The 22,079-nt window shown below is 44.1% G+C and overlaps 1 protein-coding gene across 6 annotated transcripts in view; it reads right to left on the minus strand.

Moving 5' to 3' along the window:
• usp19 (ubiquitin specific peptidase 19) overlaps nt 1–22,079 on the minus strand; it is a 37,174-nt gene that overhangs the window by 1,915 nt on the left and 13,180 nt on the right. For 2 of the 6 annotated variants that reach the window (XM_069708361.1, XM_069708365.1), the window contains 21 exons: nt 21,391–21,945; nt 20,662–21,028; nt 19,563–19,719; nt 19,381–19,452; nt 18,011–18,126; nt 16,516–16,754; nt 16,223–16,415; nt 13,370–13,503; nt 12,892–13,236; nt 12,661–12,771; nt 12,425–12,526; nt 11,502–11,642; nt 10,653–10,771; nt 10,418–10,561; nt 8,126–8,502; nt 7,935–8,045; nt 7,539–7,755; nt 4,815–4,967; nt 4,565–4,731; nt 4,283–4,458; nt 832–1,354 (listed from right to left, as the gene is read on the minus strand). In XM_069708361.1, the coding sequence (XP_069564462.1) occupies nt 1,061–1,354; nt 4,283–4,458; nt 4,565–4,731; nt 4,815–4,967; nt 7,539–7,755; nt 7,935–8,045; nt 8,126–8,502; nt 10,418–10,561; nt 10,653–10,771; nt 11,502–11,642; nt 12,425–12,526; nt 12,661–12,771; nt 12,892–13,236; nt 13,370–13,503; nt 16,223–16,415; nt 16,516–16,754; nt 18,011–18,126; nt 19,381–19,452; nt 19,563–19,719; nt 20,662–21,028; nt 21,391–21,945 (4,290 nt within the window). In that variant the 3' untranslated portion in view covers nt 832–1,060. Of the gene's footprint in view, nt 1–831; nt 1,355–4,282; nt 4,459–4,564; nt 4,732–4,814; nt 4,968–7,538; nt 7,756–7,934; nt 8,046–8,125; nt 8,503–10,417; nt 10,562–10,652; nt 10,772–11,501; nt 11,643–12,424; nt 12,527–12,660; nt 12,772–12,891; nt 13,237–13,369; nt 13,504–16,222; nt 16,416–16,515; nt 16,755–18,010; nt 18,127–19,380; nt 19,453–19,562; nt 19,720–20,661; nt 21,029–21,390; nt 21,946–22,079 lie in introns of those variants that run through there. The other 4 variants (XM_069708364.1, XM_069708362.1, XM_069708367.1 and 1 more) reach the window with 4 other exon arrangements.

The following is a 22,079-nucleotide window of genomic DNA, read 5'->3' on the forward strand; positions in this document are numbered from 1 at the left end:
TGGCTATGGCTTAAAGATTTTAAATTAAAAGAACAAACAAACAACTAAAACACATTCAAATCAATGGCGAAATATTATTACAAAATAAAATAATGTAGTTCCAGTGAGCTGCAGTACACATCACTAAAACAGGACATTTAAAAGGACAGGATGGCCCGAAATCTGCCTCTCCTCATGAACTCTTCATCACGGAGTCCTTCATGTCAACCAGCTCTTATTTCTCAGTTTATACACATTTTATAAATCACTGTGCAAATTTACAGCGTCTCCGACCAAAACAATAAAAACAAAACTCCACTGAGGAACATTCCCGGAGCGTTCAACCACGACTCTCAACGGCAGCAAGTCAAAACAACGTGGACAGTTTGCACTCAAACTGATGGTAACCACGGTGACGTTTCTCTGCTGGTGAAAGTTACGAGGAGAAAAACATTAAACATACAGGGGGGATTTTGATTATTAGTCATTTACACGCTTGATTTCTTACAAATTATTCTAATTATACGCTGTTCTACTCATTATTTCGTATATAATAGCTACGATCTACTGATAGAAGAATGGGGGCAAATTGATGTTATTTAATTGGACGATAGGTTTAAAGATCACAGCGGTCACACGCGGCCTCTGATTGGTCACAATGGTGCCAGAAGAGAAACTTTGTTGCTACTTTTAGAAAAATCCCACCTGTTGATCACGTGGCAGAGAGCAAATAAAGTTAACGTCCACATGGAGGGATGATTTTACATGTAAATATGTCTTTAGACTGTGGACGCTCATTTGTTGGGAATCTGCTGCTTTTTAACCAAGCAAACAAACGCAAACAAACAAACAAACAAACAAAAGACAATCTAAATGGTGACTTTAAACAAATTGACACGAGCCTGAATAGAAGTGGCGAGTTGTTTTTAAAGGGTTAATCCGTGTGAATCAGACACGTCTAGTGTTGTAGTGCTGGAGAATCATTCATTTCACAAGCTGAAACATCTCGGTGTAACTAACACAACTTTGCATGTCTCCCCTGGTTCCTACTTGACCTCCTGTCTGAACATGGCGTCTCCGCTCAGGTCCAGCTGGCTCTGGACAGCAGCGGGTACACCAGGTTGACGAAGAGCGCGAGCACGGCGGTGAGCGTGCCCAGAACGAAATATCGCACGCAGTCGTCGTCGGGGTACTCCGACATCCTCTGCCCGCGCTGCTGCCGCCGCCGTCCCGGCCCTCCTCCTCCTCCTCTTCTGTCTTCCTCTTCATCCTCCCTGTTCCTCTGGCGGCTCCGCAGCGCCGAGCGGAACAGTCCGCGGGGCCCTTCCTCAGGCCCCTCCTCTTCCTCCTCCAGTTCCCGCCATATTAGAGAGGCCTGCGATTGGCGGAAACCGGTGTCAGCTTCTGGGAAAAGGCGTGGTCTAACAAACACTATGACTTCAATCAGACACTTTACGGGGATTTCTAATGACAAGACTTCAGAGTGAAGGACTCCTCATTCAGACACCACCAACCAGAATGAGAGGACGCCTTCACCGAGCTGCCACAACCTCCTAATAACAAACATGTTGGACCCATAATGTCTGAAACACTGAGGAACACGGTCGATTTCTATGGACTTGAACAGTCATTATAAACTGATAGAAATGAATGCGAGTTGGAGAGAAAGCTGACGACCACTCAGTCTTCAACTCCCATCTGACTGTTAATGTGATCAAAGGGAGCTGGTGGACTTCTCCACATCCAGAAGGATCTTTGTTTTGTTGGCTGTGTGCACTCCAAGGTGCAGGTGATGCAATTCAGACTGATCAGCAGGTGGTGATTAACGGATCTAAAGGCACACCGTCACGTAAACACTAAAATCGTTTTTGGAGACGGGAGTATAAATGTCTCCGAGGAGGGAAACGTGTTCCACCCTGAAGAATCCACGCTGCACACAAACATGAAGTTTGTCTGCCTACAAGAAAACTCCACAGGGAAGCGTTATAATGTCAGAGACACCAAGAGTGTAGAAATAAATCCACCTCCTCCCCTGAGCTGTGACTCCATGTGGATGAGCTGAAGTCAGACAGCAACTGTTTGTCTCTCCTGTTTGTCCCCGAGGTCCAAAAGACTTTATATCCTGATATTGTTGTAGGAGCCTGATAAAGAAGTGGAGCTTTGGATGAGTCCGTTATGAATGTAATGAGCTCCTGTCAGGACGTTTAACACACTTCCCTCTTCAGACCTGGTGAGCACGACACCGACATCAGTTTAAACCCCATGAAAGCTGGATTTAAACACTTTTTGTTCACAACTTGCAAAGTGTGTGAATGAAGTAATATTACATGAGACATTAAAGATCACCTTCGAGTGTAATACTGTGATTATACAACCAGTTACCAACTAAATAAAACATGTCATCTACATGTGTTCATATTGAAATTCATATTGAATTTAGAGCAATTCACTCTAACATGTACAACTTTTTGTTGGTGCAACCTGTTTCCATGGCAACACGAGGGGTACGACTAACAAATGGAAAACAACCCGTCCCCTCAGTAGACCCTTATGTATGTAATGTTTACTACTCCAGGAAGTAGTCTGACCCTTAGCAACCACCTAGCAACGGAGGATTTCTAGTCTCCAACTGAATAAATACAGAACATAGAAACACTAAACTGATCAGCTAGTTCAGTCTGGTTGGAACAAAGATATCTGAAGAACAAAGATATCTGATGAACAAAGATATCTGATGAACAAAGATATCTGATGAACAAAGATATCTACAAAGATATCTGATGAACAAAGATATCTGATGGACAAAGATATGTGATGAACAAAGATATGTGATGAACAAAGATATCTGATGGACAAAGATATCTGATGAACAAAGATACCTGATGAACAAAGATATCTGATGAATAAAGATATCTGATGAACAAAGATATCTGATGAACAAAGATATCTGGTGAACAAAGATATCTGATGGACAGAGATATCTGATGGACAGAGATATCTGAGGAACAAAGATATCTGATGAACAAAGATATCTGATGAACAAAGATATCTGATGAACAAAGATATCTGATGAACAAAGATATCTGGTGAACAAAGATATCTGATGGACAGAGATATCTGAGGAACAAAGATATCTGATGAACAAAGACACCTGATGGACAAAGACACCTGATGGACAAAGATATCTGATGGACAAAGACAGCTGATGGACAAAGACAGCTGATGGACAAAGACACCTGATGGACAAAGATATCTAATGGACAGAGATATCTGATGGACAAAGATACCTGGTGGACAAAGATACTTGGTGAACAAAGATATCTGATGGACAAAGACAGCTGATGGACAAAGACACCTGATGGACAAAGATATCTAATGGACAAAGATATCTAATGGACAAAGATATCTGAAGAACAAAGATATCTGGTGAACAAAGATATCTGATGAACAAAGATATCTGGTGAACAAAGATATCTGATGAACAAAGATATCTGGTGAACAAAGATATCTGATGAACAAAGATATCTGATGAACAAAGATATCTGATGAACAAAGATATCTGATGAACAAAGATATCTGATGAACAAAGATATCTGATGAACAAAGATATCTGATGAACAAAGATGTCTGATGAACAAAGATATCCATGGACTCATGTGTTTTTAACATTTTAGCTCCGTGTCATGTGTTCAAACCAAACCGGTCCAGCTAGCCTCCTCTAGGATTGTAAGTGCGTGACTATCCGTGGTGTTACGGTACGGGTGCTCGGAGCGACCAAAAAGGACCAAAAGAGACCCGACTTCACCAAATGGGTCATTTAATAGAACTAAAACATGTAGAAACTACATTATATTACTTATTATATGAAACTCTATTCTAACTCTATTTTCCCATTGAGGAGGTGGAGTGATATTTCTGGTGATCAGCAGGGTGTGATGTCATGATGATTTGTTACAAGTGTTCAGTTACTACTTGTAACTGAAGCTACTTGTTGGATAATTGGGAAATTAGTTCAAAATGCAGCAGAAACACTGAAACACCATCATGATGGGATGGATTCTCCTATTTCTAGTAAACGTTCACTTGTGAGAAATTCCTTCATTGTGTTAATTGTGGATGTTTTGAACTCCTCCCACGGTGCCACACCAACCCTCGACCACACAGCAACACTTAATGAACCTGTTAAACTCTATCTGCTCACAAAGAACAGGATGTACGGACGGCGTGACGTGAAACGATGACCTAGGAGCATGTTCCTATCCCCGGCCCTCGGTGTGGTGTGGTGTGGTCGGGGCTCCCTCACCTGGCTGGCGGTGGCTCCTGCAGCGGTGGGCAACTCGGCTCCGACGGGCCGCAGGAAGCGCGGCGGCCTCTCCACGGGGGAGTTTCGTCGGCGGTAGAACAGGACGTAGGCGTAGCGGGTCACCACCTGACTCTCCTCCACCATGGTCACGGTGCTGTCATCAAACAGACGCCAGCCTGGGAGACGAGGGGGGAGGAAGGAGGAGGAGGAGGGGGGGGGGGAGTGTGAGAGAGGAACACCTGCTGTGTAAAGAAATGGAGTAAAGCTCTCTGACAGACTCACCGACATCACTGCGCTGGCTGTTCTTGTCGCTGGGCAGACGAGCGTAGGCGGTGTAGTGACCTCCGATCATCCCTCCGTAGTGGTTGATGACGGCGTACAAGTCATAGATGGGAGGCTGCTGCATCTCGTCCTTCTGCCCGATACAGAACTTACTCAGATCCAGATTTCTACAAAACAAAATGTTGTGGACATTAAAAACCACCTACGTACGAGACAATCAAGCACAGAGAACCGGGTGACTGGTGTTTACCTGACGGGGAAGTCCACCATGTCGTTGATCTTGTCCCTCCAGATGAAGCTCCTGAAGGAGAAGCGCTTGAGCTGGATGATGAGGACGTTGGGCAGTCGCCATAGCAACAGCTGCTTGGAGGCCTCGCGGTGCTGCTGGCACTTTGGACAGTACCTGAACGGACAGACAGACGAAGACAGCAGGTCATCGCTCTGCTGTCCAGGTGAGGAGGAGGAACATGTCGAACTCACACCGCCTCCCGGGAAACAGTTTCAACTACAGACCGACTGATTCAGGGTTTTTGGGGCTGATATTAGAAAGCTAAAAACAATCCATTATAGATATTATGGAGTGAAATGTGGTGACAGTGCCAGTCAAAAGTTTAGACACACCTTCTCATTCAACGGTTCTTCATTTTTTTTCTACATTGTAGATTAATATTGAAGACATTCAAACTATGAAGGAACACATGGAATTATGTGGTAAACCAAAAAATGCTCAACAAACCAGAATATGTTTTGTATTTTAGATTCTTCAAAGTAGCCACCTTTTGCTTTGATGACAGCTTTGAACACTCTTGGGACTCTTTCAATCAGCTCCATGAGGTGTTCACCTGGAATGGTTTTCCAACAGTCTTGAAGGAGTTCCCAGAGGTGCTGAGCTCTCGTTGGCTGCTTTGCCTTCACTCTGCGGCCCAACTCATCCCAGAGCGTCTCATTGGGTTTAGGTCGGTGATGGTGGAGGCCAGGTCATCTGACGCAGCACTCATCACTCTCCTTCTTAGTCAAACAGCCCTTCCACAGCCAGGAGGTGTGTTTGGGGTCGTCGACCTGTTGAAACACAAATGCTGATCCCACTATGCTGAAACCAGATGGGATGGCATGTCGCTGCAGAATGCTGTGGGAGCCATGCTGGTTAAGTATGACTTGAATTCTGAATAAATCACCAATAGTGTCACCAGCAAAGCCCCCCACACCATCACACCTCCTCCTCCATGCTTCATGGTGGGAACCACACATGTAGAAACCATCCGCTCACTTTTTCTGTGTTTTACAAAGACACGGCGGGTAGAACCAAAAATCTCAGATTTGGACTCATCAGACCAAAGTCCAGAGTTCCACTTGTTTGATGTCCAGTCCTTGTGTTTCTTGGCCCAATCAAGTCTCTTCTTCTTCTTGTTCTTCCTCAGTCGCGGCTTCTTTGCAGCAATTGACCATGAAGGCCTGATTCATGCAGTCTCCTCTGAGCAGTTGATGTTGAGATGTGTCTGCTACTTGAACTCTGCGAAGCATTTCTGTGGGCTCTAATCTGAGGTGCTGTTAATTTGTGGTTTCTGAGGCTGGTAACTCTAATGAATTTATCCTCAGCAGCAGAGGTAACTCTTGGTCTTCCTGTCCTGGGCGGTCCTCATGAGAGACAGTTTCATCAGAGCCTTTGATGGTTTTCGCGACTGCACTTGAGGACACATTCAAAGTTCTCTAAATGTTCCGGATTGACTGACCTTCCTGTCTTAAAGTAATGATGGACTGTCGTTTCTCTTTACTTAGTTGAGTGGTTCTTACCATAACATGGATTACACCTGTAGTCCAATAGGCCGATTCACTGTAGAGAGCTGTGCACCAACCCTGCCTCTGCACAACACAACTGATGCTCTCAAACACATTAAGAAGGCAAGAAATTCCACAAATTACCTCTTGACAAGGCTCACCTGTTAACTGAAAACTATTCCAGGTGAACACCTCATGGAGCTGATTGAAAGAATCCCAAGAGTGTGCAAAGCTGTCATCAAAGCAAAAGGTGGCTACTTTGAAGAATCTAAAATATAAAACATATTCTGGTTTGTTTAACACTTTTTTTGTTTACCACATTATTCCATGTGTTCCTTCATAATTTTGATGTCTTCAATATTAATCTACAATGTAGAAAAAAAAATACAAATAAAGAAAAACCATTGAATGAGAAGGTGTGTCCAAACTTTTGATTGGTACTGCAGATATGTAATGGAGGCCGTATTTAAACGAGTATGTTTGTCATCTGCAGACTAAAATCACTTGATATCATCAACATAGAACATGTTTCTTATTTCTCCTCGGTGGCCGGAGTCGAAGCGCCTTGTGATCGCAATAATTCACTCAAATTCAAGCAAACATTTGCGGGAACTTGCAATTTTTTTAAATTCCTGCAACTTTTCAGCAAAAAAAAGTCATCAGCTGTGAAGCTGTGCTGAAACTTTATTCCTTTATCAGGTAGTGCTTAAATTTTTTTTTTTTTAAATCCCATTTTTCTTTCTTGGCTTTAAATTTATTTTTTATATCCGCAATTTTACTGCAAAATCAAACATGTTTGATGGTTGTGTTGTTTGTTGAGTAAGTGTCACTGCAACAGGAACTTGAAAACTACTAATGTTTGTTTCAGCCATAGTTTTCATATCAAGTGAAAGTTGAATATTTTAAGGTTTTGGACATTATTAATTATTTATATTTTTAATATACTGAACATTAGTCACAACTTTGACTTCTGGGTTTGTTGAGGAATACAGATGAATTCATATTAAAAAATGATTGAGCTGGAGCCCTCGCATTAATAATCAACTTGTGTCATGACTAACTTCCCTTAGTTTCTTTTGTTTTATGTCTCACTGAGGTCAGTAAATGCTCCGCTGTTTGAAGTCTGTCTTGGACAGTGAGAAATAAGAAAGTGGGAGAGTTATTTTACAGCATCCAATCAGGAGGTGAAGGTTCCTACCAGGCCTCCTCCGGTGCCAGCACCTCCGGCTTGGTGAAGAGGTTGAGACACTGCTCCAGGGTGAAGTGTCCCGCTCTGGCCGTCTCGCTCAGGGATCCTGGATCCTCCTCATACTCCAGCTCCTTGGAGCTCACCAGCACATACTCCTTCAGACGCTCGTTGTTCTTCCACACCAGCTCCAGGGTGGCGTCCTCAGGGAGGTCGGCCAGCGCGTCCTCTGTAGGGGAGGGGGGGACGTAATTCAGTAAAATCACAACCACACTTGTGTCCTCGTCGGTTTGTGCATCACAATGACCGACAATTATCTGATATTTTAACTAAACAAACCTGATAAAGTGGAATAAAGCTTTGTTTGGTGCTATAATGACGTGACGTCCTGAAGGAAACTGTTATTACCTTTCTCATCCAGCCGTTCCTCCTTGTGGTTGGCGTCCAGCAGAGAGATGTAGAACTGGCTGGCGTGGCCTGACGCTGACTCGCTGGGCTGTTGGTACCCCGTTACTGCAGCTGCAGGGAGACAACAGGGATAGTAAGAGGATGCATGTGCAAAGGCTGCTAATCACAGAAATACTGGAGCTGTTTTTTACCTTCCGGTCGCACTGCCTTCTCACAGGACGTTTCTTTTTCAGCGTGCGGGTCCAGAGAGCAGCAGGAGGGGGAGGAGGTGGACTCGGAGAAGCCCGAGTCTGCAGTCCGCGTGGTGGAGAGCGAAGTCTGGGAGGCGGAGAGTGAATCCGGCTCCCCGGAGTGGAGAGCCGAGGCCTGAGCGTGCCCCGATGACTCAGGCAGCGTGGACGGGCTCTCCAGCTCATGATCACCTGCTGCTGCAGAGCCGCTGCCTCCCAACGCCTCCTCACCCTCTGGAGCGCCTGCGGGCATCGGGGGGAGGTCTGCCCGGGACGGGGGGGTTTCCGGGGACGTCCTGCCTGACTGGAAGGGAGGCTGGAACACGTTGACAGAAAACCTGCACAGAGAAAGACACGAGGGAGATCACACCCAGAAACTTTGAGAGGTGGGTTTGTGCTTTTCTGCTCTTTCAAAATAGATGTAAACAATCCAGTGTGTTGGTGCTGTGTGATTGTTGTGTGCTTTATTAAAGGCACAAGAAGACTTTTGAGGAAAACAAGGCTTGCATGATATTTGGCAGCTGTTTAGGAAGGAGTGATGTCAAAAGTAATATGAAGGAAGGCGCGTTTTCTGTTCTTCCAGGCTGCCTCAGATGAATTTTAAAAATGTTTGTATAGACAGTTGTGAGCACAAGTGATACTCAGCCCTGCTTCTCTTTAATTTAATAATTCAGTGACATTTGATAGTAAATTCTACCGTGTATTTTATAATGACTAACAGAGCACAAACATGAAATGAAGCTCAGATTTAACAGCTCATGATTGTTCTCACATATTTCTGGAGGCTTGTTCATCCATCTGTGCTGCTGGCATTGATGTAAATACAGAGAAGGAGCGCTGCTCTGATCCTAACTGGAGCTGCACCGGTTACCATTTGTTTCAATTATATTTAAAGTGATTACAACCAATATTTTACACCAACATCATGCACACAAAGCAAGTTGATAACTGACCATGTAGCAGTGTGGGGGGTCGTGTTGATTTTAACGGAGCTTCACGGTGAGTTTCAGATCATCGCTGTTTAAACTGCAGCTTTACTCGTTTTGGTTTGGCTCTCAAACGGTTTTTGGTTTTAGTCGTTCAAAAGCAGCCGTTTTCAGCAAAGACAGTTCAAAAAAACCTGCTGAACACAACCTGTTTTACACCAAACAGAGAGGCCATAGCACGTATCAGAGGTTGAGGCTGCTGACGTTGAAGTCCAGCAAAAACTATTTTTTAATTGTAGTTGCAGTGGTGGTGGAGTGTCAGCCGGTTTCAGAGCATTCTGATTGGTTAAAACTGCTCCGATAGTTTCAAACTTGAACCGAAGTCGACGCCCACTAGGATGCAAGGACGACACACATTTGCTTATGGATCGTTTCCAGAACCGACATATTTAGAGTGAATTTATTGGGTCTGGGAACACCAGGCTGGGCAGAGACCAACAACAGAGGAAACGTGATGAAGACAAACTGGACTACAAATGAAAGCCCGTTTCTTTTGGACCCAAGTGGACTTAAATATAAAGATGAAGAGGGACGAGTGTAAATGAAGGTCAGAGAACAGAAAGTTTGTGGCAGATCAACATGATCACAGATTAAAAAGAGATTTTACCTGCAAAAAACTAGTTCACCAAAGATGAAAAATCAAGTCACAAAGACGTCAGATTAAACAATATAATTTTTTTTTTTTTTTTTTTGTCACAACATAAGTGTGTTTTTGGAAACATTACACCTAACTATATTGTCTGTTTTAAATTAATATCAAAAATAAACAAAAAGATAAAACAAAACAATAACAATTTAGAAAAAAATTGATTTAGATTCCTGGTCATTGCTTTAACTCTTAAATCACAACAGTGCAGCAACAGATGTTTGGTTTTTTTCCTCTTTTTCCATCACAGCAGGAGAAATTGTTCCAGAATGATCAGACATAAAAACCTTCTAAAGTTAAAAGTTGCACAATCCCACTTTTGTTTATTAAACTTATATTTGTTGAGTATATGAGGCCATATTAAAGTGATAAATATACTACAGTGTTTACAGAAAGGTAAAGAGCTGCACAGAGTTCACTCGGACCCGACAGCCTTCAGGTGCTTGCTGTGTTGGAGGCGTCACCAAGTCCAGCTCGGCAACATTTCTGTCATGACTTAAAGTGACATCATGTTACGAGCTGCATGTCAGAAAGGTGAGTCACAGATAATATACGCGTGAGCTGTCCCAACACTTTGACCTGCAAGTTACGCTTAACGTGAAGATGAGGATGAAGATGTACCTGGAGTAGCCCTCCAGCAGCTGGGTGAGGCGGGCGTAGGAGAGTCGGGACTCCGGCACGCTGACCAGGAACGGGAGGCCGACGTTCTCCATGTTGGGCCGACACAGACCTTTGTGACTGGGCCAGTGGGTCCTTTGGCACACTCTGGAGGGGGAACAGAGGAGAGAACATGTTCATGAAGGGGTGAAGACCTCCAACCGATGAGGGGTCGTTGTCTGATGGTCGGTAAACTCACTGGTTGCAGTAGCCCACGCGATAGCACCGCGTGCACCTCTTCAGCTTGTCCTCCTCTGATACCGGAGGCTTCAGGCAGGCAGCACACTTGGAGATGGGAATATTGGGCACCTGCAGTTTCTGAAGGGACAACAGAGGAACAGATGTTAAAATCTGTAAACATACTGCGAAGTGTTTCCCAGAGGACTGAGTTGTTGTGGCACGCCTTAATGCATCTGAAAAAACGGGCTTTGAGCACTCAAAAGTGACAAAACAAAATATGTAACAACAACCCATAAATGGTCAAATCTGAAAATTCAAACGTTTTGATTGAAATGAGGCTGTAGTTTATGATTGTAGCTCGTCGTCTTCCTTCCTGCAGGAGGAACGAGACGTTGTTTGTGTTTTATTTACGAATTATTGATTCAGGATGTTCGAAGCTGCTGATGTATGTTCCATCTTTGCTGCAGTCTCCTGGTCCGCCGGTCAGATGAGCGTGTTTGCTGTGCGACTGAACCGTCTGTTCAGTGAATAATAATCCTGAGAACATGATCACCTTCGCTGCGTCGTTGTGCTCAAAGTTTATGTGCTGTACTTACAGGTGTGTGAACTGATTGGATATGACGCGTTCGTAGCGCGAAATTATGACTGCTGTGACTACTTAGGTTAGGTTAGGTTAGGTAGTTACTTTATTAATCCCCGAGGGGACATTTTTTCGCTACAGCAGCATACAGAAGCAACAAGATAATAGTAGAATAGAAGCAATAAAATAGCAGTAAAAATATAAAATATAAATACTGTGCTGCTTAATGTGTTTCCGTAGAGGAAACACTGCTGTGGAAAGGTCAAAATCAGGATTTGATCTTGTTACCTGCTGCACTCGGAGCAGCACCACTCTCTCTTTGGCCAAGTCTTTGGAGAGCACCTCGAAGCAGAACAACATGTCAGAGGAGGACACCATGTCCAACGAATGGGACGGCAGGAACATGCGCTGGAAGCGGTTCTTCCCCACCTGGAATGAAAAAAAACAAAATAAGTCAGGTTTTATCCTCAAGTGTCAAGTCAACAGTATTCGATAACTACCACCGCTTTGTGTTGCTCTAACATCCTCGCGACGGCTAGCTGGACCGGTTTGGTTAACATGCGACACGTTACTAAAATGTTAAAAACACATGAGTCCATGGATATCTTTGTTCATCAGATATCTTTGTCCATCAGATATCTTTGTTCACCAGATATATTTATTCACCAGATATCTTTGTTCATCAGGTATCTTTGTTCATCAGATATCTTTGTCCATCAGATATCTTTGTTCCAACCAGACTGAACTAGCTGATCAGTTTAGTGTTTCTATGTTCTGTATTTATTCAGTTGGAGACTAGAAATCCTCTCTGTTGCTAGGTGGTTGCTAAGGGTCAGACTACTTCCTGGAGTAGTAAACATTACATACATAAGGGTCTACTGAGGGGACGGGTTGTTTTCCAGTTGTTAGTCACACCCCATGTGTTGTCACAGAAACCTCAATAACAAAAAGTTTTATATTTTGAGAGCCAATTGCCGCACAATATGAACACATTTAGAATTCACATAGCTGAGCTCCACCCAAACCAGCTGAATAAGTTTCTGTTAATATTAATAATAATAAATGTATAGTCAACACACACACAGTGCAGTGGCAGCTACTGGTTGGAGACCCCTGCTCTCATGTGACCCGGATCGTGTTTAACTGCGTTCCCACATAATGAATAATAAGTAGAGAAAGAAGAGAAACCCTGAATATTTAAAACGTCTAACCTCTGCCAGCCTGAGGTTCTCCGGTTTGACCCTCACACTCCTGGAGATGGATTCAAGGACTTCAGTAGTGCTGGAGTTCTCCTTGCTCACACTCACCAAAAACTGACACACACACAGAGAGAGAGAGAGAGAAACACACACATTAAAGAGTGGAAGATATATTTACATTTCTCAAAACTAACATGATCGGTGTGAAAGTAGTTTCAGCTGAGAGCAGAAAGCACTCAGTATCTTACCTTGATGGGTTTTTTATGAGGTTCCTTAGCAAAGTAGAAAACTGAGAGCACCTTCTGTTTCTGGGGCAACGGGACGGGCAGGTAGAGGAAGGGGTCAAAGGTGATGGACACCTGACAGAGAAGAAACAAAAACAAAGTTTGTCTACATCAGACCATAGCAAAAAATAAAATCTCAAGCATTAACTTTAAAAAGAAGATTTCTTGGGAAAGCTTTCTGCAGGACCGTGTTACCTTGGAGCATGTGGGGCACACCAGCTTGGATTTGAACTGGCCTTGGAAGAGGTCCACTATGAAGGAGTCATTTCTCATCTTGTGCCTCTGCCACGCCTCCTCGGCCACCACCTGCAGAAACACATCATCAGGTCCGGGCTTCGGTACAGTTGTTTGAATAAAAAACAGTTTAGCAGGAACACCTACTTCGTCGAGCCGTCCGTCGGAGTCGACGGTCTCCGTGTACGGTTTGTTCTGGATGCGGTTCAAGTCCTCGTGGAGTCCGTCCAGCAGGAACGCCATGAACTCCTGGGCGTCATGCTGAGCGTAACCCGTGAACTGACTGGCTTTACTAGCCACGATCGCCTGCAGGGTTACAAACACACGAGGACAGTTAGAAAATCAGGGAGTGATAAATATCTGATCAATGCAGTCACAGATGGAAGCGACAGAAGAGGAGAAAGCTTCACACACACGGGTGATCCCTCCTGGATGATACCTTGAGTTTGGATGGTTGGAAGGCGTGATGGGTTCCTTTCCAGAGAGCCCTGAGCAGCACAGCGAACCCGATGGCCAGCCTGCCTCCCGTTCCCAGCGGATTATTGCAGTTAATTTCTGCCTCAAACGCTCGGTCTGTGGGGACAAAGAGAGAGAGAGAATAAAAACATCCATAAATCAACCTCAAGACTCCACCGGGAGTTTAGACGTGGACGAACAGAGACACAAGGAAACCATCAGAGTAAAACAAAACAAAGCAAAAGAAAATACTTCAAGTAAACCTTCACTGTGAATGTAAACGCCTTCTTATTGCTGTTGGTCAAGACTACAATGAATATAAAAATACACATGCTGTAAATGTTCCACAAAATATGGTACGTGTACCACTGGTGGTACACAAGAGGCTTGCTGAAAGGCCCAACACCTGAACTCCAGCTGGCCCGAGTCCCAAAACAGTTCTACACATCAATTTACAATGAGGTGACGATTAGTTGTTAATCATTTAAAGAAATTAATACATTCACCTGTCGCCATGTCGTCACATCTGATACAGAACAACGCTATCGATGGCTTGATGAAGTCAGATTTGGACACAGAATTTTGAATTTTTTTTTTTTAAATGAAACAGCGAATGGAAAGTGACCACGCTGGACCTGACAGGTCAGACGAACCAGTTATGTTGTTGTAATTTCACCTTTCTGATTCTATTCTGCAGGGACAGCGGAGCACTTTCTCTAAAAGACTCCTCCAGCTCCGCTGTCACAAGGACAGATACAGGAGATCATTCCTGATACAGGAGATCATTCCAGATACAGGAGATCATTCCAGATACAGGAGATCATTCCAGATACAGGAGATCATTCCAGATGCAGGAGATCATTCCAGATGCAGGAGATCATTCCAGATACAGGAGATCATTCCAGATGCAGGAGATCATTCCAGATACAGGAGATCATTCCTGATACAGGAGATCATTCCAGATGCAGGAGATCATTCCAGATACAGGAGATCATTCCTGATACAGGAGATCATTCCAGATGCAGGAGATCATTCCAGATACAGGAGATCATTCCAGATACAGGAGATCATTCCAGATGCAGGAGATCATTCCAGATGCAGGAGATCATTCCAGATGCAGGAGATCATTCCAGATACAGGAGATCATTCCAGATACAGGAGATCATTCCTGATACAGGAGATCATTCCTGATACAGGAGATCATTCCAGATACAGGAGATCATTCCTCATACAGGAGATCATTCCTGATGCAGGAGATCATTCCAGATACAGGAGATCATTCCAGATACAGGAGATCATTCCTCATACAGGAGATCATTCCTGATGCAGGAGATCATTCCAGATACAGGAGATCATTCCTGATACAGGAGATCATTCCAGATACAGGAGATCATTCCAGATACAGGAGATCATTCCTGATACAGGAGATCATTCCAGATACAGGAGATCATTCCTGATACAGGAGATCATTCCAGATACAGGAGATCATTCCAGATACAGGAGATCATTCCAGATACAGGAGATCATTCCTGATGCAGGAGATCATTCCAGATACAGGAGATCATTCCAGATACAGGAGATCATTCCAGATACAGGAGATCATTCCTGATACAGAAGATCATTCCAGATACAGGAGATCATTCCTCATACAGGAGATCATTCCTGATGCAGGAGATCATTCCAGATACAGGAGATCATTCCTCATACAGGAGATCATTCCTGATGCAGGAGATCATTCCAGATACAGGAGATCATTCCAGATACAGGAGATCATTCCAGATACAGGAGATCATTCCAGATACAGGAGATCATTCCTCATACAGGAGATCATTCCTGATACAGGAGATCATTCCAGATACAGGAGATCATTCCTGATACAGGAGATCATTCCAGATACAGGAGATCATTCCTGCCCACTGCCATAAGACTGTACAATAACTCACCTCTGGCAAAATCCATCACAGTACAATAACACTGTTGACTGTGTTTCTTGGTTTGTTTGTATATAATATATAGAGATATATACTGTACTGTATATATATATGTTGACTGTGTTTCTTGGTTTGTTTGTATATAATATATAGATATATAATATACTGTATATACTGTGCATTTTATATTTTTTACTGCTATTTTATTGCTTTTCTATTATTCTATTCTATTATTTTATTCTATTATTTCTATTATTATCTTATTGCTTCTATATGCTGCTGTAGCGGAAAAAAAATTCCCCTCGGGGATTAATAAAGTAACTACCTACCTACCTACCTATTGTATAGTTAAATCTGTTGATTTTATTATATGAATTAATTGGAGGTTTTGGCTATGGGAAGTGGTACCTGTGTAAATTGGTTTGGTAGATGATCTGAACAGTTTGGGAGCCTCTACTACAGCCATTTGTATTATTATATAGTTTTATCAGATGTCTCAACCCCAGAAAACTCAGTCTCTATCAACCTCAGTCTAAATACATTGTGTCCAAAGAACTGGGTGACCTACATTTGGCCGCAATTATTTCAGTGTTTCACGTGCTTGGATGCAGAAACTACAGCATATTTGTGTTATTCAGATAAAAGCAGTGTAGTCATCAGAGCTGCTCCCGCAGAACAGACCTGAGCACCCCAGCATTAATAAAACACACCTCGCTGTAGGCAGGGGTATTAAAGTTCAGGTAGATTGTGCCTTTGATCAACATGAAGAGCTTTTTGTCAGACTGGCATTGAAACATACACGAACGAGTGATGATGAGAGTAGCAGGGAGCAGGAGAGGCTGTGAGGACGCACTCCAACTTCCATCTCCATCAAAATTATGGACCTGAAACCTGAGACTTCTCACCGTGAAAGTAATCCCTGAGTTCTCGGGTGTTGGACAAGGACTGGATGACGCTGTTCATGAAGCAGGTGTTGCCGAGGTTGACCAGTCCTGTGAAACCAGGCAGACACACCTTCTTCTCCTCCTCTTCCTCGTGGCGCTCGTTGCTGGCCGGAGGAGCGTGAGTCATGGGCTGCACCATGCAGGTGGGCTTCGGCTGAAACAGGAAACAGATGCAAGCGTCCGTTTACTGACATTCAGCTGGAGAGATATCGACAGTGCAGACGTCATGCGTGGCCCGTGACCGTGTTCCTCACCGTGGTAACCGTGGGCTCCGGCTTGGTGATGGCGACGTGCTCTGAGACGGAGCGAGGACCCACCGTGTCCAGACCTCCGTCCTCCACTCTGGGCGAGCCCTTGGGGGTCTTGGGTTTCTCCTCCCCGACCCTCGGGGGCTCCTCCTTGGCAGGGAGGCTGTGCTGGCTGCTGCCTGGCTGGCTCTTCTCCATGCAGGCGGGGCCGGAGGGCACAGCCACCTTGGCGCCACCCACTGCACCTTAAACAGAGGAGGATGGAGCTTGTGGTTAGAAGATGAAGGTCGACAACGAGAGACTGGACATGAACGTAACGAGCTGTGGTGCATCACATGGAGCTTATTGAAACTTTTTCATTGGGGAACGGCTTTAAAAAAAAAATCTGAAGTTTCCTGGAAATAAACATCACTGCCAATACCAATTGGCAGTGATGTTTATTTCCAGGAAACTTAATTATAATTAAATAATTATAATTAATATAGGAACAAATATCAGTTTCGTTGAAGGAATAGTTCCCTTTACATGCAAGTAAATTGTAGCTGTAGCAACATGTTAACTGACAGAAATATTGGTCAGCAATCATTTTGATAAACCAATAATCATTATAGGAATATCGTTCTATACAATACAAGTAATCTCTGGAGGAGCAGACTCCCGGACGCATGTCCTGTTCCTCCTTCACTGGAGCGCAGGTAGATAATCGCAACACGTGTGACATCAATTAAAGTTTAAAAAAAAAAAAAAAAAAGGCAAAATGCCACACATGAATAGAGTTTGTCCTGCCGTTAAAAAACAGAGGAGCAGCAGCAAAGGTTCACACTAGTCATGGAGAGGGAGAGTTGAGCACCAAGGGGACACGGTGCTATGTAACCATGACGACGACATAAAATGAACATCACCTACATCTGCAGTGAGCAGTTCTCACTAAAGCTACACAGCAATACCACAAGCAAAGATGGCCTGTTTGAAACTGTGTTAGTTTGTTGTTTACAGCTTCTCAAATACAAGAATTTGTATATTTTCTGTTTTAATGTAAAAACTGTAAACTGGAAAACTGTTAAACTAACAAGACACTTGAAGGCGTGTCCTTGGACTGGGATTCCCCTTAAACTTTTTTAAGGAAACAAACAATAAGATATTGAGAAATGATAAAACAAACCTTTCCAGCTCTTAAGAGCACCGAACATGGAGGTAACGGTCTCTGGGTTACGTACAGATGAGCATCGATATCTACCTACTGGATAAGTTAGAGTTCACATTCATGTCACTGACAGATCCCTGAAAAACACTTATATGTTTGCCTGAGCCACATGTGGTAACATAAACAAACTGGTGGCCAATAAAAAAAAATAATGACAGTTATTGTTCTGTATTGGAAGTCAATTTGATGAATGAGTGTACAACAATGTGAAGATGCCCGAGAAGTGTTTCGCCTTTTCTCTCTCGCCACATCAAAGAAAACTGGAAAAGTCTGGCGAGTAGAAGCCTGGCAGCAGACCTTGTGTGGCCGGGGCCTCCAGACCCCCCCAGCGCTGGCTGTGCCTCTTCTTCAGCGTGATGTCTAGGCGGGACGGGGTGAAGGAGTAGCTGCACTGCTCAGGCTGGATCAGGTTCCTGGGGAGGGAGTGTGTGTGTGTGTGTGTGGGGGGGGGGGGGGGAAACACAGGTCCATTATCAGGATAACATCCCTACTTAGGTTTGAGATTTTCACTACGATAACCGTCTCAAAAATATCACGCTATTAAATTATTAATATTGATATTATGAGTTACATAGTTTTGAAGAGCTCTAAATGATTATTTAAGCTCAGCCAGAGCCGTCTGAACATTAAATTCACACTGATGTCCACAATCCGAGCTGGAAAAGACGGAGAAGGGAGCCGGGATGTAGAACATTATTTCAACAGCAAACTTAATGATTTAACAAAGTTTTTTGTTCCTCATTAGTTATAAACAGGACATCGTTTGATCTGCACGGAGGGATTCTGGAAGATGTTTGGAGACTTTGCGTTCATATTATTTGCAAAATGGATAATGAGGACAACGTCACATTTATTTTTAGTTCCACCGTTGTTTTTAATCATTTATTCGGGTGTGGAGATGGTGACATGATCCGTTTGGTGTTCTTTTCTGCATCTGTGAGTGGCGCCCATCGCAGAGTCTGACAGGCAGCAGAGGAGGAACGGAGTCACAGGCAAGCGTCTTCCTTCATTGCATTAATTCTTCAATAAAAAGCACTTGTGTACGGTATGATAAACATAGGTTTTAATACCATGGTATATCATGATACCGGTATACTGCTGCAACCCTAGTTTGATGGTTTAATATTCAACAACTGATGTTTTAAGGACATTTCAAATATTTCAGATATGAAACAAAGGATGTCTGGAGGAAGAATTACAACTTCCTATTGACTAAATATCAAAGCAATGAAAAGAAAACGCTGACACAGTGAAGTGTGGTTCCAGTTCAAGATAAGTTTTAGACTGACCAGTCCTGCTAACAAACATATATCAGACTCTGGGACGGAGTGATTGTGATACTATTGGTTGGTCTGGTTCAGATTAAAAGTCGACACACAGGCCGGCGCTGATAGCCACTGAAACTATAACTACACTATATTATCTATGTGTTTGACCCGATGCAGCATGACTACTTTGGCACTCCTTTTGTTTATTCATGCCTCATGCAGGACAAATAACGGCTCCAATTAGTTGCAGATGACGCTGGCTGCGTTTCCTGGAACAGATGGATGCCGTGTACTCGTGCCGTTAGCCCACTCAGCTTCACAGGAAAACATGCGAGCTGTGCTCTCTCCCACTGCTCGTTTAAAGATATACATATATTTTGAAAAAACACAAACCGTTACCTGAGTTTGACTTGCCACTTGAAAACTGTGTTGGGACCACAGTCCGAGTGAAGCCGCAGGAAGTTGGCATCACTGTGAGAGGATGACAGGAACATCGATCACTGGTTGTTCTTCAATGACACTAAAAGAGGCTAAAATTGAGTCACCATATTTTTGATTAGCAGCACATTCACATCCACTACCTTGTCTGGAAGATGAGGGTGAAGTCCTGCTCCCTGAAGATGACCCGGGCCGTGTCCCTGCAGATCCCCTTGGTGTAGACGTTCACCACCATCAGGTCGGTGCCCTTCTCGTACGAATCGTTCTTCACAAACTGCAGGTTCACCATCGGCTCCGGGGCTGCAGGACGTCATTACAGGTATCAACAAGACACACTTAACTGATGCAAAGAGCCCTGCTGAGCTGCTTTAAGAGCAGCAGAGCATGTGAGACACTTTTTTATGAGTATATCCACCTGAAATGGGTTTGAATTGTCATCTCTGCTTTGCGTGACTCTTTAGTTTGAATGTTTGCCAAGTTGCACCAGTTGTGTCTCAATCACTAATATGTGCGTAGGAATGTTTTTACTTCCATTACTGCCGTAATCTAAGAGCGTGCTCAGTTTGAGAGCAGGATTTCTTATTTTCACGATCAAACACTAATATTCTCTCTCAAAAGTCTCAAAGTCTCTTTCAAAGCCGAACATCTGCACTCAGACTTCTTGTGCTGCAGTTCAACTCATCCCAGGGTGAGAGACAGTGATCATTATTAAACAAACATCCACCATGAGTGGAATATGGCCTAGAAACGAGGGTGGAAGTGAAAGTAAACACAGGTGAGTTATTTAATAATTAATATGGTATTTGTAACTATCTGTGAATATTTTAATTGAGACAATAATTGATGAGGATTAAAAAGGCATCAATTTAGCCTGTTTAATACATTTGGTCAATGCATTAGTAAATTAACGGTGTTCAATATTGTCGTTAATTAAATCCTTTTTTAATGAATGCAGTTTTAATATGCTAAAATGTGTTTACATTTTCTAACACAGTCGTCATTTGTTCGTCCACGTGGCCCGAGGTCGTTCTACATTTGTAGAGTACGAACAAATTCAGGAGAGAAAATGTTGATGAATCCCAGATTTGTGCGTCAAATGTTGGACCGCACGGGTTGTGAATGAGGCCCATTGTTTATAACTTGACATATTTAAGCAGCAGCATGACAAGCAATCGATTTACAATCAAACAATAACACATTTCACACAAACGTAAGAGTCTGACTCTAAAACATCTCACTCGCCTTCCTGCTGCTGGATTTCCAGAGGAGGCTCCTCCTTCGACTGGTCCCGCTTCTCCTCTCCCTCACAGCTGATCTGCCTCTGAGCCGGACCGGGTGGTTGAACATCTGGTGGCGGTTCTGGCGCCACCTCTCCTGATCCAAGCTGTTGGCGGATCAGAGGTTCCCGCTCCGATTCCTGCTCAGCAGGTTTCCTCTCAGTCGGCTCACAGTGTGATGCGTCTCCCGGCCTCTGAGGAGAGTCCATGCCCTTGTTGGAGCCGTCGGGTTTGAGGTGGTCAGCGGTGCTGATGGGAGCTGCCGGTTGGACTTCACCCACATGTGCTGCTGCTCCAGACCCGTTTGAAGACTGCTTCTGCTTCTCTGCCAACTGAAGAAGAAATACACATTTCTGTGATGTGCAGCATGATTATGATCACAGTAACTGATTACAGATTACCGTTTATCAGGTAGTGCTTAAAAAAAAAAAAAAAAAAAAAAAAAATTCTCCACTTGCTATTTTTCCTGATTCCAGCAATTTTACCGCAAAGAAACTAAAAAAAACAAAACACTTAAAACTCCACAAATGACATCACAATTTGGTTAAACAAGCCGCTGTAAAAACAAACATCTTTGACTGAATAGTGTTTTGATCGAGAGTGATCCATTGCACTGTAAAACATTCAGGCACAGTCAGAAAATGACATTTTACCAGCTGAACAGTTTAAATGAGTGACTGAAAGGTCGGCTCACCTGTGCGCTGCTGTGGCCGGCAGCAGCAGCCTCCTCTGGTTCCTGTTCCTGACCGCTGCCGAGTCTCTCCGCTCGGTTGTCTCCGTCCCTGCGTTGTGTCGTCGGGCTCCCACCGGCGGGCAGGTGTGCGTGCGGGGCCTTCTCATTGGCCGCTGTAGACGAGGCGGAGGGCGGGTCCTTGTCAGCCTCCGCCTCCTTCGTGGTCTTCGGCAGCCGTCCGACGGTGCGTTTGGCGCTGGGTTCCTGAGGCTGCTGCTCACCTTGTGTGGCGGTGGCAGGCTTGCTGCTGCCGGTGGAGGCCTCGCCGTCTCCAGATCCGCTTTTCGCCGCCACAGAGTCCGTCGTGGTCTTACCACACGCGGGTTTGTTCTTCAGGTAGCGCTTGACGCCGCGCTCGGCTTTGCCGCCGCCACGTCTGGCCTCGCCGTGGGCAGGTGATGAGGGAGGCTGCGGCTGGGACAGTTTGGATTTCTCTGATGACTCCGAGGCCACCGGCCTGGTGTCATTTTTGGTCTCTGTGGATGCCGCCTCCTTCTCCTTCTCCTTCTTGTTGGACTGAAGCAGAGGAGACAGAAGAAATGTGACTTTAATCAAAGCAGACCAAAAACCAGGTTTACACCGTCACTCATAACAAAAACACATATTTTCATTAAATCCATTTTGATGTATTAGTGGAGATAAAATCTGAA

This window comes from Brachyistius frenatus, unplaced genomic scaffold (assembly GCF_029030835.1).
Source record: "Brachyistius frenatus isolate BFR_SWC_R1_liver_20210118 unplaced genomic scaffold, ASM2903083v1 Contig_75, whole genome shotgun sequence".
Classification (NCBI taxonomy): Eukaryota; Metazoa; Chordata; class Actinopteri; family Embiotocidae; genus Brachyistius; species Brachyistius frenatus.